General features: G+C 40.1%; 1 protein-coding gene across 12 annotated transcripts in view; it reads left to right on the top strand.

Annotated features, from left to right (window-relative positions):
• SEMA4D (semaphorin 4D) overlaps positions 1–13,749 on the top strand; it is a 95,347-nt gene that overhangs the window by 63,906 nt on the left and 17,692 nt on the right. For all 12 annotated transcript variants that reach the window (XR_014186295.1, XR_014186296.1, XR_014186297.1 and 9 more), the window contains 10 exons: positions 2,188–2,286; positions 3,486–3,579; positions 4,507–4,620; positions 5,525–5,676; positions 7,315–7,490; positions 7,604–7,760; positions 8,545–8,767; positions 9,208–9,323; positions 13,177–13,349; positions 13,574–13,617. Coding sequence is in view for 4 of the 12 variants with exons in the window: in XM_082075563.1 (XP_081931689.1) it covers positions 2,188–2,286; positions 3,486–3,579; positions 4,507–4,620; positions 5,525–5,676; positions 7,315–7,490; positions 7,604–7,760; positions 8,545–8,767; positions 9,208–9,323; positions 13,177–13,349; positions 13,574–13,617 (1,348 nt within the window). In the remaining 8 variants the exon portion in view is untranslated. The remainder of the gene's footprint in view (positions 1–2,187; positions 2,287–3,485; positions 3,580–4,506; positions 4,621–5,524; positions 5,677–7,314; positions 7,491–7,603; positions 7,761–8,544; positions 8,768–9,207; positions 9,324–13,176; positions 13,350–13,573; positions 13,618–13,749) is intronic.

The raw sequence follows: 13,749 nt of genomic DNA, 5'->3' as shown, positions 1-13,749 counted from the left end.
AAATAATCACCTGAATTCTTAATTAACTTGAGCTTTAGAAACTTCAGCATGCTTAATCTTTTTTTTTTTTTTTTTTTTTTTTGCTGGTGAGTATTATTTGAATGTTCGAAAATCTGAACACATCCTGGTGTGCTCAATGTTACAAGTTTTTCCATTAAAATGATAAACCAGTATTACTTTTACTGAAGGAAGTGATACCAACTGTTGTGTTTTGTTATTGCAATGGTTCCTTCCCGGCATTTGATTTTACAAAACGGCTGATAATTTTGTTTGCTTTGCTTTTAGGGCATCGAGTTCATTTATTAGGCCAGTGCTGTACCACTACTGTATTTTTCACTGACCAGCATGTATCCTAGTTGTGATGCGCTTAAGGTGGTCGACTGTGCATGGTTGTACCTTCCCCTTCTGTCGCACCACTTAGTTCAGTGATATGGTAAAGTGAGGGTTTGCTGGGCAAGACCAGTGGTCAGGCTTTTAGCACAGGTTTGAAATTGGAACTCTGCAAGCCCTGTGAATACAAAAAGGGATCCTACTCTACACTTGCAGGCGTTTGACATCCGCACCCCAGAACCTGCAAGCTCTTTTGTTCACAGGCAAGTCCCGGTGTTGCATCCAGGGCTGATAGACATCTTGCATTTGTGGGGCACCTCGAGGTGGGAATGGGGGCTCTCCCTTGTTTCAGCTCTCTGCCTTTCCTTCAGCTGACAATCATCAGTACTTCATGCTAACAGCAGTTGTGATGGGTATTTAAGGGCCATTTCCTCCTTGCCTCGCCGGTATTTAAGGGCCACTTTCTCCTTGCCTCGCCTCCTCAGGATGCACTCAGAGAGTGTTATTTATGTTCTTCAGGTTAAATTGAGGTTACTAGTGATAATATTCACATACAGCCACGATGAACGTGAGACACGTTAATTTCTCTCATGCGAATGCAGTTTAACAGGTGCTGTGTGCATTTCCATTAGTCCTCTGCAGTCATTATTGGTGTCAGAAGAGATGTTAGACCCCACAGATAGGTACTTTGCCAGAGCTCCAAATTTCTTTCTTTCCCTGCCTCCAGTTTAGCAAGTCACCCTTGGCACCAGCCGTGCTTTTTCCTCACCATGCTCAAAGCTTTTACTAATAACTTTTATGTTGTAGCAGTGATGTTTTGCATACTGCAAAAATTTCAAAAGTGTCAAGGTGTTAAGCCACTACTGCTATTTCTTACATTAAATATTAAATGGTCAGTCCTCTCCTCCACTCACCACCCCTTTGCTGTTTACTACCAGCAAAAAACATTTGTGCAGCTGTTCAAGGACTGGTTTTGTTCTTCCCCTCTCCTGCCCTAGTTTTCTGCCATGCAGAACTCATCATGCAGTCACAGAAATACCTGCTTTGGCTGATAAGAATGAAGAGTAAGAACAGTGTGTATAGTTGATTAAGTAGTTTATGGAATTGCAGTACAGTGGTTGTATCTGGCTGTGTACCAGCAAGAATTAAGAGGTCATGTTGATACTGATTTTTTTTTCCCCTCTCTCGCAGTGGATGTTGAGAGATGTTTTTCCTGGTTGTTATTCTGAAACTTTGTCGTATTCTCTATGAAGGCTTTGCTCAAATTCCTTGTTCCATTTCAAAGCCAAAGGAATTAAGAAGCTTCCTTGGATGAAAGAGCAGTTGGTATCAATGACTGAAAAACAAAACAGAAGAAACAAACAAAAAAGACAGAAGTGACACAGCTATGTAGCTAATTTAGTGGTAAAACAACAACTATCAACACTTAACTGTCTTTACTATCTGAATAGAGGCTATCACTTCCTGTTTCATTTAGGTTTACAAGGGATGGCAAAGTCTAAAACTTAATCCATTTCTAACTAGGTGTTCCCATGGATTGGATGTGTCTTTGGAGTTTATGCTTTTGTGGAACAGCTTAGGATGCACTCTGCTGACTGTGGTGTTTGGTCTTGCCACCCTGATAGGTATTCTGAAGCAGCTGCACACTACTGGCTGTAGGAAACGAGATGCTGCAGGACTAGAGCTCCTGGAGATGGTGGGGCCATGGTGTCCCAGTGGTGATTGTGTCCTCCAGCCTTAGTGGTGTGGTGTGGCATAAGTAGCGGCAACAGGCAAACTGATAGCACAACTTTGTTTATCTTGGAATGTGAAAATTGTGGTTTATGAGACTGGTCCTTTTCTCATCCTCTACTACAGACGGAGTGTCGTAATTATGTGCGTGTCTTGCAACAGCTGAATGATACTTTCCTCTATGTGTGTGGAACTCATGCATTTCAGCCAACATGCGATTACCTGGTAAGAATGTACATACATTTCGACTGAATAGCAACTACAGCTTAAGAGCAGCTCATTTAAACAATGGGTTAGTCTCTGTTCCCAAAGACTGTTGAAATTTCAGTGCTGGTTGTAATGATTGGAGCATTTATTACACTATCCCACAGTAATGATGGAGTATGGAAATAAACCATGTTGTTTCTTTTTCAAAGCGCTTACTGAATTATTGATTCATCTTGTTTAATTGTGGATTTACTTCTTAGCTTTCATAATTGTTTGTGTATTGTGTGTTTGCATAAAAAGCAATTTCTAAAATTGAAATAACATTCTTTGCAATTTTCCTTCATTGCTGAATCTCCCTGAAATTTCTCACATTCCCATTTCTGTTTGTCTCGTCTCTGCTTCTGGATGTGCCATAGCTTCATAGTGCTGAGTGCTTCAGAGTGAGGTCTTGGCACAAAATCAAAACTCTCTTTTCTCACTGCCGACTCTTGTATCGTTCTCCTTATATTGGCTCTTAACAATTCTAAAATGGAGAAATCTTGTAATTGTTCTTCTTTGTCTCCCCCGCCTACAAGGCTGCCTGCCATCTCCTCTGGAACATTGCCAGAAGTCGTTGCCCTTGGCCTCCAATGTCTTCATTGCACAGTATAACCAGTCACTTCCCCAGTGCTGTGGCTGCAGTTCTTCCTGATCCTCACTCCCGTGTTTTTTAAGGGATTTATAAAGTAGCAGCCAAAGTACTCTGTGGCTTTGTAAAATGTAGTTGTATTATGCCTCACCTCACAAATTTGACATAATCTCAAAAACTACTAAAATCGACTTAAGAAAGCCTTCTGAATTTCTAGAACTCTCAATTTTTCAATAATTGTCAGCTCTTTCCATAGATCAGTCAACTTCTCTGCCTTTCCTTCTGCCTGGCATTTTGGATGCTCTTTCTTGAGGTCTGTCTGGATTTAACTTTTTTTTTTCTGTTCTCTTCTCCTCCCGCTTTCACAAATCGTAGGATCAGATTTCCTCTCTGTCTGCTGAAGTCGACAAGATTTTCTGAAAACACATATGCCTTTTATAATCTTACCAAAAATGCCTTTGATGCTGGAAGTTGATGATGTGTAGTCCATTATTTAGTGTTGTTTTTTCACTTACCTTTGCACAGGTCAAGTGGCTGAAAGAAAAAGTGCTAACAGTTGTTTTGTGGTTTTCAACTTAATTTTTTGCAGAATTTAATTTCATTTGAGCTCGGAGGTAAAAATGAAGATGGTAAGGGCAGATGTCCATTTGATCCTGCTCAAAGCTACACATCAGTTATGGTTGGTAAGTTCAGACTTTGCATATCTCATTGTTATGTATAAAAATGTTCTCCTGCTGTCATTCTCCAGTCTTTCAATATCGAAATAGTAGATTGCATCCATATGTTTACATCTTTACTATGTATATAGGTAGATATTAAAATACTTACACAGTCAGGTTTAGGAGAACTTAAAACTATGTTGTTTTGGGAGCAACTTTTAAAATACAGTTTTTTAAATTGTGTTTTCAGGTCTGTAACTTATTTAGTCCAGGTTGTCTAAATGTACTTTGGCTGCCTCTGTAGTACCAATTACTGTCATTTCAGTAAATTTGCAAGTAGATTTTTTTTTAGCTGTCCTGAAGACATACCCATGACATAGAATAGGGATGCAAGAGGTTTATGGTAAGTGTATTATTGCATGATTGGACTCCACTGAATCCTGATTTGGTGAAACCAGAGTTCACGTCTGTACCCTGGCATCACAAAATCAGAAAAGAGAAGCTCAAAGTAACATGAAAGAGGAAATGAGGAAGAAAAGAACACACTCCCTCAATGTTGCCTATATTCTTAAAAGTGGAGTTTCAGTAATGGTGGCATAGAGAGTAAAGTAATTACTTCCAAAACTCTTGTGGCATTTCTTAAATAAATTTGAATGATTGTACGTGAACTGTAGCTTTACATGTTAAGTGTTGAAGTGCCACAAAAGCAATGGTGACTTTTGCCAGTTGCTTGTGTTACAGCAATAATAAACCTGAGTGTGGAAGTGTTAGCTTTGAGAACGGTCAGCAGAAATGTAAATATAGAAGATGTGTGTGGGGCAATGTAGAGGAAATCCGTGTTTATAATTTCTTGTGGGAAGCTTAAGTTTACATAGTCTCCTGAAATATTTATGTACCCTTCTTGTTATCCAATGCATAAAAAAGTCTGAAATATTTGTTTTTGTGTTAAAGATGAGGAGCTTTATTCTGGGACTTCTTACAATTTCTTGGGAAGTGAACCTATAATTTCACGGCACTCTCATCAGAGTCCTCTGAGAACAGAGTATGCAATACCTTGGCTTAATGGTAAGTGGGCGTGAGAACTGACCCAAACAAATTATTTTTTCTTCTTCAACATCACACAGACAAAGGGTTTAAGTGTCTTACCTGGGATAAGGGGCAGTTGTCTTAGTATCGCAAAGAGAATTGATTTTCTTATACTGGCATACACTGATATGTGAGTGTGTGCCCTCCTGTGTGCTATCAAGAGATTGTATTTTGAAACTTCAGGATTTTTATCAGCATTGAGAATGTAAACATCAAGACATACAGACTTCAACTTGGTGCTAATGGGCTACAGTTTATCTTATATATACTTGTTCATCCTTGCAATAAAGCAGCATGGTTATGATATCTTATCGTTTTGGTTTTCAAATTGAGCTCATCATGGTTCCTGATTATTTCAGTTCCTGAATTTCAGAATTCAGGTTCTGTGAATGCTCAGATGTCTGTTGCTTTCTGCTGAAAAGGACCAAAATATCAAAGTGAGCATATTCCAAGAGATGCATTATGTCCAAAAGCTACACGATACTGAGTTTTGTAGTACATGTTGTAATGATACTGTCATTTTTAGTGTTTCAGCTAATAGCTGAAATAGAGGAGAGGCAGGCAAGGGAGGGTACATCTCCAGGCCATCAGAAAGCTACACTTGAGTGTGAAGGACGTTGAAATAATGAGATATCAGACTATGGAGATATATCATATATCTTAGTGCTTTTGCATAGGGTTTGTGGTTTTGTTTTTTCCTCTATTTCTGTCTTTTTAGAAATGCTGTTCATACTGTGTACAGTAAACTGTGTAGGCAGGTCAGTGACTGGAGAACAGATAAATGCAGTGTGAAGTTTGGGTGAAAGAGGACTCCTAGGGGCACTTAGAAGAAATCAAGTTAGTAGTCATATATAATATAAAATTCTTCTTTTTGTATCTGTAGAGCCCAATTTTGTTTTTGCTGATGTGATAAGAGCAGATCAAAACAGCACAGATGGAGAAGATGACAAGATATACTTCTTTTTCACTGAAGTGTCTGTGGAGTATGAATTTGTTGGAAAACTGATGATTCCAAGAATAGCTAGAGTGTGCAAGGTGGGACATATTTCAATTTACTTTTACTAATCCAACTGGAATTTTGTGTGTGTGTGTGTTAAAAAAACATTTATTATTGTGGACTTATTGCTAGTTAAATGGAAGTGGTCAAACTTGGTGAATCTTAGTGAATCAGCAATTTCAATAAATTCTTCAGAACTGGGAAAGCCTAATTGTTACTTCGGGAAAAAATACTAGATTTAATTTTTCACAGTGGTGAAATATCATTATATCTAGGTGTCCTGCCCACCCCTGGGGGGAAAACACCAACCACCACAAAACACAGCAACAGAAGAAGTGTCTCCTCTGGCTTTCCTTTATATATAGATATATAGATATATAGATATATAGATATATAGATATATAGATATATAGATATATAGATATATAGATATATAGATATATAGATATATAGATATATAGATATATAGATATATAGATATATAGATATATAGATATATAGATATATAGATATATAGATATATAGATATATTTTTATTTTATATATATATTTTTTTAAATAAATTGAAGTTCAGCTCCTTTAGAAGAACTGACTTTGGTTGGAACTGAGCAGATAGGGTGTTTGTCAGGTTACTTTGGAGGAGCTGTATGCAAGCTGAACTGTAGCTGTGTCCACAGCAGAACAGCTCTTGATGGTGGTGCAGCAGATGGGGCTTCCATGAAGTTGTTAGAGCTGCCAGAGCCTCAAGGAAGAAAATGGTCACCAGGAGCTTGGTTCTGTCACACTTGCTGTGTTCAAGCCTCAGTGTGTTAGGCTGGTTTGTGCACATACTCAGGAGCATTGGTTAAAAGTCTTGCTGATGAAGGAGGTTTTTTTCCAGTAGAAAATGTTGATTTAACAAAAAACCTTTTCAGTGGAATGTATCAATTTCCTCAGGGTTGTTTTTTTTTGTTGTTGTTTGTTTCCAGCAGGAAATTTATCTAGCTGTTTCATTTTGATGGGGTTGAAATATTTTATTTTGACTTTACTGTTTTATATTTAAACACGGGAGTCAAAACATCAATAACAAGTTAGTGCCCTTGAGATTTCTGTTAAACAAGCAGTTGGATGCAGGTTTACATGGTGCTTATTATTATGGCACTCTGCCCACTGACAGCTTGTGCACGCTTTAGAAGGGAAGTATCGCAGAGTATGAGAGCTTTCTCACTGCTGTTTGTTTGAAATAGGAATCAGTGGCAGGCTGCAAATATATGAGCATTTATACTTAATTGTTTAAAAAAATTCTGCATAACAGCATTGGTAATGAAATATTAACAATGTTCAAATGTGCCTGTGTCTTGAAGAGAAATAACAGAGCTATAGCTTGAGTACCAAATATTTTGAAACATTCCTAGTCAATGTATCTTAACTTCTTTAAGCCATGGTACTGTGAATTTTTTAATAAAGGTGGCAACTGCTTGCAAGTAGGCCATTGCTGCATTTCTTCTAATGAAATTACTTATTTTCCTGTGGCTTCCTTACTTTTCTGTTTGCGAATGTGTTAATAATTATTGGTGTTGCTGTAGACAAAATGTTAGAAAATAACAGGGTTCAGTAATTTCATGCTATATAGTAGTGGTTTTTAAATGCTGCTAGTTCTCCTCACAAACAACTTTTTATTTTTCTAATATCAAAAGAGGGACCAAGGAGGATTAAGGACCTTGCAGAAGAAATGGACATCCTTTCTCAAGGCCAGATTGATCTGTACCATCCCTGATAAGAATTTGATTTTCAATATTATCAATGATGTTTTTATTCTCAAGTCTCCAACTTTGAAGGAACCAGTGATATATGGAGTCTTCACCCCACAACTGTAAGTTTGGTATAGCCTTTATCTGGATACTTTTAATCTCAGTTTGTTACCTCAACAAGTAATAATTACTCCTGGGTTTGTTTTTGTTTGTTTTTTCCTTCCTGAACTTTTAGGAATAACGTGGGACTGTCAGCAGTGTGTGCATACAACCTCTCTACTGTAGAAGAGGTTTTCTCAAAAGGAAAATATATGCAGAGTGCCACAGTTGAACAGTCTCATACAAAATGGGTACGATACAATGGGGAAATTCCTAATCCTCGACCCGGTGCGGTAAGTTTCTGTCATCTTGAATCTGATTACTAGTCATCTTTTTTGAGTGCTCAGGAGTACATAAACTAGAAAATACTAGATAACCTACTAAAGCTTAATTTTAGTTTGTCCTGAGCTGGGTACTTTCTGTTTTAACGATTTTGTAGAAAAACACGTAAGTGATTTATTCTGAACTTTGTATCCCAGAATAAAAGTGGGATTTTAAAATTTGTAATTGAGTTATTTGCTGATTTTGTATTTTCATTATTTTGTCACTAATTTTTTAGTGCTGAAATAGATGTCAGTATACACTAAACAACATCAAATACTTTTTAGTTCAGATGAACAGAAGCATAGCAGTCGTTGCACATGTCAGTAGGTTCAGCAGGTTTATCCAATGCAGTGCATGGCTCTGCAAGCCGAAATGTTCGTAGTACTAAATGTTTTTCACACTTTTCTTTCTTTCTCATGTTCCCTGCAGTCACCTTGTTGCTACTGCTGAATGAGGTGACAGTTAAAAGTAGTTAAGCAGGAGAGTCCAGAAAGAATATTTTCCTAGAATGTATTTCGGGTTCAAGGAAAAATGTAGTCTGAAGTGAAGGGATTAGTACATTGCAGAAGCCAAAGTGCTACAAGACTTGAGAACCTTTTTTTGGTAGAATGAATGAGTAATGTAAAGGTGTCCTTACTGGCCAGAAAAATGCAGGGAAAAAAAAATGCATGTAGCTGCTGTTAATTGTCTCTGTTTCATACAAGTAAATGATATAAATTGGTTGTCTTCTTTTGGTTTGTCCCCCCCCGCCAGTGTATAAACAATGAAGCCAGAGCATCGAACTACATGAGTTCTCTGAATTTACCAGACAAAACATTGCAGTTTGTTAAAGATCATCCTCTAATGGATGACTCAGTGACTCCAATGGGAGACAGACCTCGACTAGTAAAACGAGATGTGAAATATACCCAGATAGTGGTAGACAGAGTCAGAGCACTCAATGGCACCATATATGATGTTATGTTCATCAGTACAGGTGAGTTCTGCAAACCTTTTTTAAGTGATACTCTGATTCTTCAGGCTGAAGTGTGTCCTAAGAGAAATTTTGGACATTTACATATTTACAATGCTTTTACATCAGCTAATGTTTTTGTTAAAAATTAAGGGACCATGGTAAGTGGAGAATCTTACATGCTTTGAAAAAGTATTGCAGGAAAAGAACCACAAAACTGCATGTGTACAGCAAAAACACAAATGAGATAATCTCTCAGTCATTGTTCTTTGTCTGAAAATGTTATTTCTTGCTCAGAGTTCCTCATGATAGTGGGTTTAATGATTGCCATTGACACAGAATTGTGTGATGTCTTCAGCTGAACAGCAAGCAGATTAGTGAGATAGTTTATAGCAATAGTGCAATATTTTTCCATGCCGTTTTATTTTAAGGATCTTATTTCATATATTGCTTTGTTGTTCCAGATCGAGGAGCTCTGCACAAAGCTATCAGCTATGAAAATGGAATGCATATTATTGAAGAAACACAGCTTTTCCCAAACTTTGAGCCAGTCCAAACTCTCTTGCTTTCATCCAAAAAAGTAAGCGCTAGACAGCACTCATCTCATTTTGCATTTCCACAAAGCGTTTTAGTACCCCCTTGTAACTTGTGTTATGGCGAAAGAAGACGTCATTGTGCACGGAGCCAAGGGCTGCATCTAACTCCTCACACTGCAGTAATATTGCCTATTGGCTGCTGCATTTCAGTGGGTTTGGTAGGTGACGAGCTTCTGAAGGTATGTAGATGTGGGGAAGGTGGTGTTGGGGGGCTCAGGTTTGCGGGTCTTCATGTGGATTTCATGCACAGAAGGAGAAAGCTGTATGGTTTTTAAGGTACTCCTCTTCATATTAGGAGTCCTGTAAAAATCCTGACCCCTTGTGGCCATTGCAAATCCATGAAGAAAAGTTCTAGTGGGTTTAGCAGGGAAGCCCTGCATCTTTCTGAGGAAATAGACCTAGAAACAGAGAGAACAGTCTTGTCTAGCAGAGAGGCTCATAATTGTGTAACTAATTGGTTTCTGCTGTCCCAAATCTCTCAGGCTTTTGCATGCTAGGTGTATCGTGGGAGCAGTCATGTTGGTGCACCTGGGGGTGAGGACTCTGAGGTCCTGTCTGCCTGACGGGCCACCACCTGCAGTTGCAGCTGGGGCACACAAGCCTTGCTGCAGGCTTCAAACCCAGTGGTCGTTTTGTGCTATTAATCAGTCGCTGGGTTTAATCCTGACATGATTTTGTGACAGTGGGAGGATAATCAGTGTGTTCGCTTTGTATGCTAGTTAGGCTGTTGACCCTAGTTATGTTGACCTGCAGATGCACGAGTGTCCATAAAATTATTACCCCGAGCAGTGGCTCGTAGCATCAGACCACTCAACTGGTGAAATTTTGGAATCTCTTAAGGAAAGAATGACACTCTTGAAGTGTCTGGTAGGTAGTACTGGCATTCAGTAGCAATGGATAAATGCTCTGCTGCTAGGGATTTAGGAATACTGCCAGGATATCTTAGACAAAGCTTTTATTTTTGGGTGCTATTTAATAAAACTGCATGCCAACACGATCAGCTCAGTGGAGGAGAACTTTACACCGTAAATCTTTCAAGCTCATCTTGCACGCTTATTTGTCCTTCCATGCTCCTAATTGGAAAAAGTCTTGAGGCCAGAGTATGCCTCTGATAGTCAAATGAAAATCGGTGATTAAGAGCTCCCAAGCTCATAGATTTCACTGGAGATGTTTGCACTATTTTTGTATGATGCACCACACTGGCAACTTTGTGTGTGGGTGCATCCCATTGAGCCCATGGATTTGTGGATGTCCAGTTTGCCTAAATGATCTCTACCCTGATCCTTCTCACCCAAGGGAAGGTCTTCCTTTTTCTGGACTTTTCTGTCTCCATGGTCTGTAATACCTGAGGACCGGCCTTAGCAGTAAAGACGGAATCAAGCGAGGAAGGCATTCAGTAGCTCTGCCTTCTCTGTGCCATCCATCACCAGGGATCCCACCTCATTTAGCAGCGGACCTACATTTTCTCTAACCTTCCATTTGCTGCTGATGCACTTGAATAAACCCTTCTTGTCCTTTACACCACTGGCCAGATTTAATTCCAAGCGGAGCTTGGCCTTCCTCACCACATCCTTACGTACTCTGACAACATTCCTCCCAACTGGCCTGTCCCTTTTCCCACCTCTGTAAACTTCTTTCTTCCACTTGAGTTTTGTCAGAAGTTCCTTGATCATCCATGCAGGTCTCCTGCTCCCTTCGATTTATTTCTTGCTGATCTCAAGCTTGGAGGAAGTGATGTTTGAATATTAACCAGATCTCTTGGACCTCCCTACCTTCTAGAATCCCATGGGATTCTTCCAATCAGGACCTTGAAGAGGTCAAAGTTCATCCTGCTGAAGTCCAGGGTTGTAATTCTACTTATTGTCCTGCTTCCTCCACGCAGGATCCTGAACTCCACCGTCTCATGGTCACTGCAGCTGAGGCCATCCCCAGCCCTCACATCTTCAGCCAGTTCTTCTTGGTTTGTTAGGACAAGGTCCAGCAGCACGCCTCTCCTTGTTGACTCCTCCACCACCTGTGTCAAGAAATTGTCATCACCGATCTGTAGGAGCCTCCTGTACTGTGTGTTTCTAGCTGTGTTGTCTTCCCAACAGATGTCAGGGTGATTGAAGTCTCCCATGAGAACCAGAGCATGTGATCGTGAGGCTACTTCCAGCTGTCCATAGAAAGCCTTATTAACTTTTCCCTCCTGATCAGGTGGCCAGTAGTAAACACCCATGACAGGCTCCCCCTTGCTGGCTTGTCCCTTAATTTTTACCCATAAGGACTCAACTCATTCGTTAACCCCTGCTAGGCAGAATTCAACACATTTGAATTGCTCTCTCACATAAAGTGCAACTCCTCCGCCTCACCTTGCTGGCCTGTCTTCTCTGAAAAGTACATAGCCTGTTCTTTAAACCTTGACACCCTCCATGACAACATTCCAGTCATGTGAGCTGTCCCACCACGTCTCTGTAATAGCAATGAGATCATGGCCCTGTGAACCTGCACAGATCTCTCATTGTTCCTGTTCATTCCCCATGCTACATGTGTTGGTGTACACTTTAGAGAAGTAATCGAGCCTGTGGGTTTCGCAGGAGCTGTGTAAGAGGATCCACCATAGCCATATAGTTAGATTCATGAGGCTTGTTTCTGATGTTGAGACTAGAAGTCTATACCACAAACATGAGGTTTTTAAATAATGTTTCTCTACTAGAAATCTTCCTTGGATGTCTGCCCATCACTTTGTGACCATATCCATCCTGCCAGTGTCAAGCATTCTCACTGCAGACACGACCCCTGAGTACATTTCTACATACTGAGATCTGTATGGCTGTCATACAGGCCAAGCCACTCTGTGCTTGGATCCGGCTCATTTGCCATGACAACTGCAGTAGGGTGCTGATAAATCCACTCGGTATTCTGCTCAGGATGAAGCCAACCCACTGCCAAGGTGGGGTGTGCTGTTCAGCTTTTTGTGCGCAGCCTCTAGAAAGGACTAGAGGCTGTCACTGGTGGTTTTGGGTTGCAGTGCAGGCCCCTTTCTTGAAGGCTTTGTATAATAATATATAAGTTCACAATTTACCTTTAGCTGTCGATTTCCCTGACGTTTGAAATAGATGAGTGAAATAAGGCAGCTGCCCACCTTTTGTGAGAAGGATGTTGGGGATGAGTGTGGTCTTTTCCCGCTGTGCTCAGGGTCAGACTTGTTTGGGATCCCCCTGCAACAGCCGGTCAGACAGACCTTCTGTTTACATCCCCCTTTTCCTAGGTGCAGTGCCGGTGCTCCTTCCTTTGCGTACCATCCAGCGCTCCTCCTTGACTAGTGAGCAGGCAGCTGCACTTGACTCTTGTAAGGCTGATGCTGATGTGGTGGCAGAGACCTGACTGGTGGAAGAGCTGATGGCTGTAGGGCTGCTTAGGGTTAACAGGAGCAGGTCCTGCACACAGCAAGCATTGCCTGTTCAGGCTTGCCTGTGACTACTGCAGCCATGCTGCCTGCACAGACTTGGCTTTGCCTTCTAAGAGGATTGCTGGTGAATTGGTATTTGTGGAAAAAAATGTGTGCTAAAGCTACGGTTAGACATAGTTATTTTTCACTCTCACAAACTCCATTTCACGTTTTTTGTTCTTTTGTTCTTTTACACTTCCAGCATTGCTGAATATTTTCAAGATTAGCTTTTATTTCTGGAAAGGAAACTTATCAAAATGCTTATTCCCTCATGCTCCAGTTTTTACAAACATGGCTGTATGTATGCAGCTCTTCTAATAATTTTTAAATTGTTTCATGGATTGGATTGTTCAGCTTTGAGAAAGTGACTGGCTGTGTTTTTTTGTTGTGTGTTGTTTTTTTTTTAGGGCAGAAGATACCTCTATGCTGGTTCAAATTCTGGTGTGGTTCAGTCTCCGGTGGCATTCTGTGACAAGTACACCACTTGTGTTGACTGTGTTTTAGCAAGGGATCCTTACTGTGCTTGGAAACCCCTTGAAGCTTCCTGTGTTGATATTTTTAAAGAAAGTGAAGTTGAAAGGTAATGGTAGCCTTTGATTACCTTACATTTACAATTGATGTTGCATCAGTCTTGCCCCTTACCAATAGCTGGCATATCTTTAACTGAATGTTTTCAAATACGGACTTTTTCCTGTCCATCTATGTCTGCTTATGCTACTTAGATGCGTCTTTCTTAGTACAAGAGCATGGTCAGGCTGTAGGAAACAAGATTTGAAGTTGTAATACTTGGACTTCCTTTTACAGGAACTGGATTCAGAACATAGGTGGAGATGCATCATCTTGTTCTGGTGAGTTAGTCTTTGAAGAGCTATTTCCATGTCTAGGTGGAGTAATGAAAGAGCTGCGTTTAGTTCAGCTTGGGTTTTGTGAATATCTGGACACTCATTTATATTTTAATAGGTATGAGATTCTGCTTTTGA

This window comes from Streptopelia decaocto (genome assembly GCF_964273445.1).
Source record: "Streptopelia decaocto genome assembly, chromosome: Z".
NCBI lineage: Eukaryota > Metazoa > Chordata > Aves > Columbiformes > Columbidae > Streptopelia > Streptopelia decaocto.
This window is presented reverse-complemented; position numbering and strand designations above follow the sequence as displayed.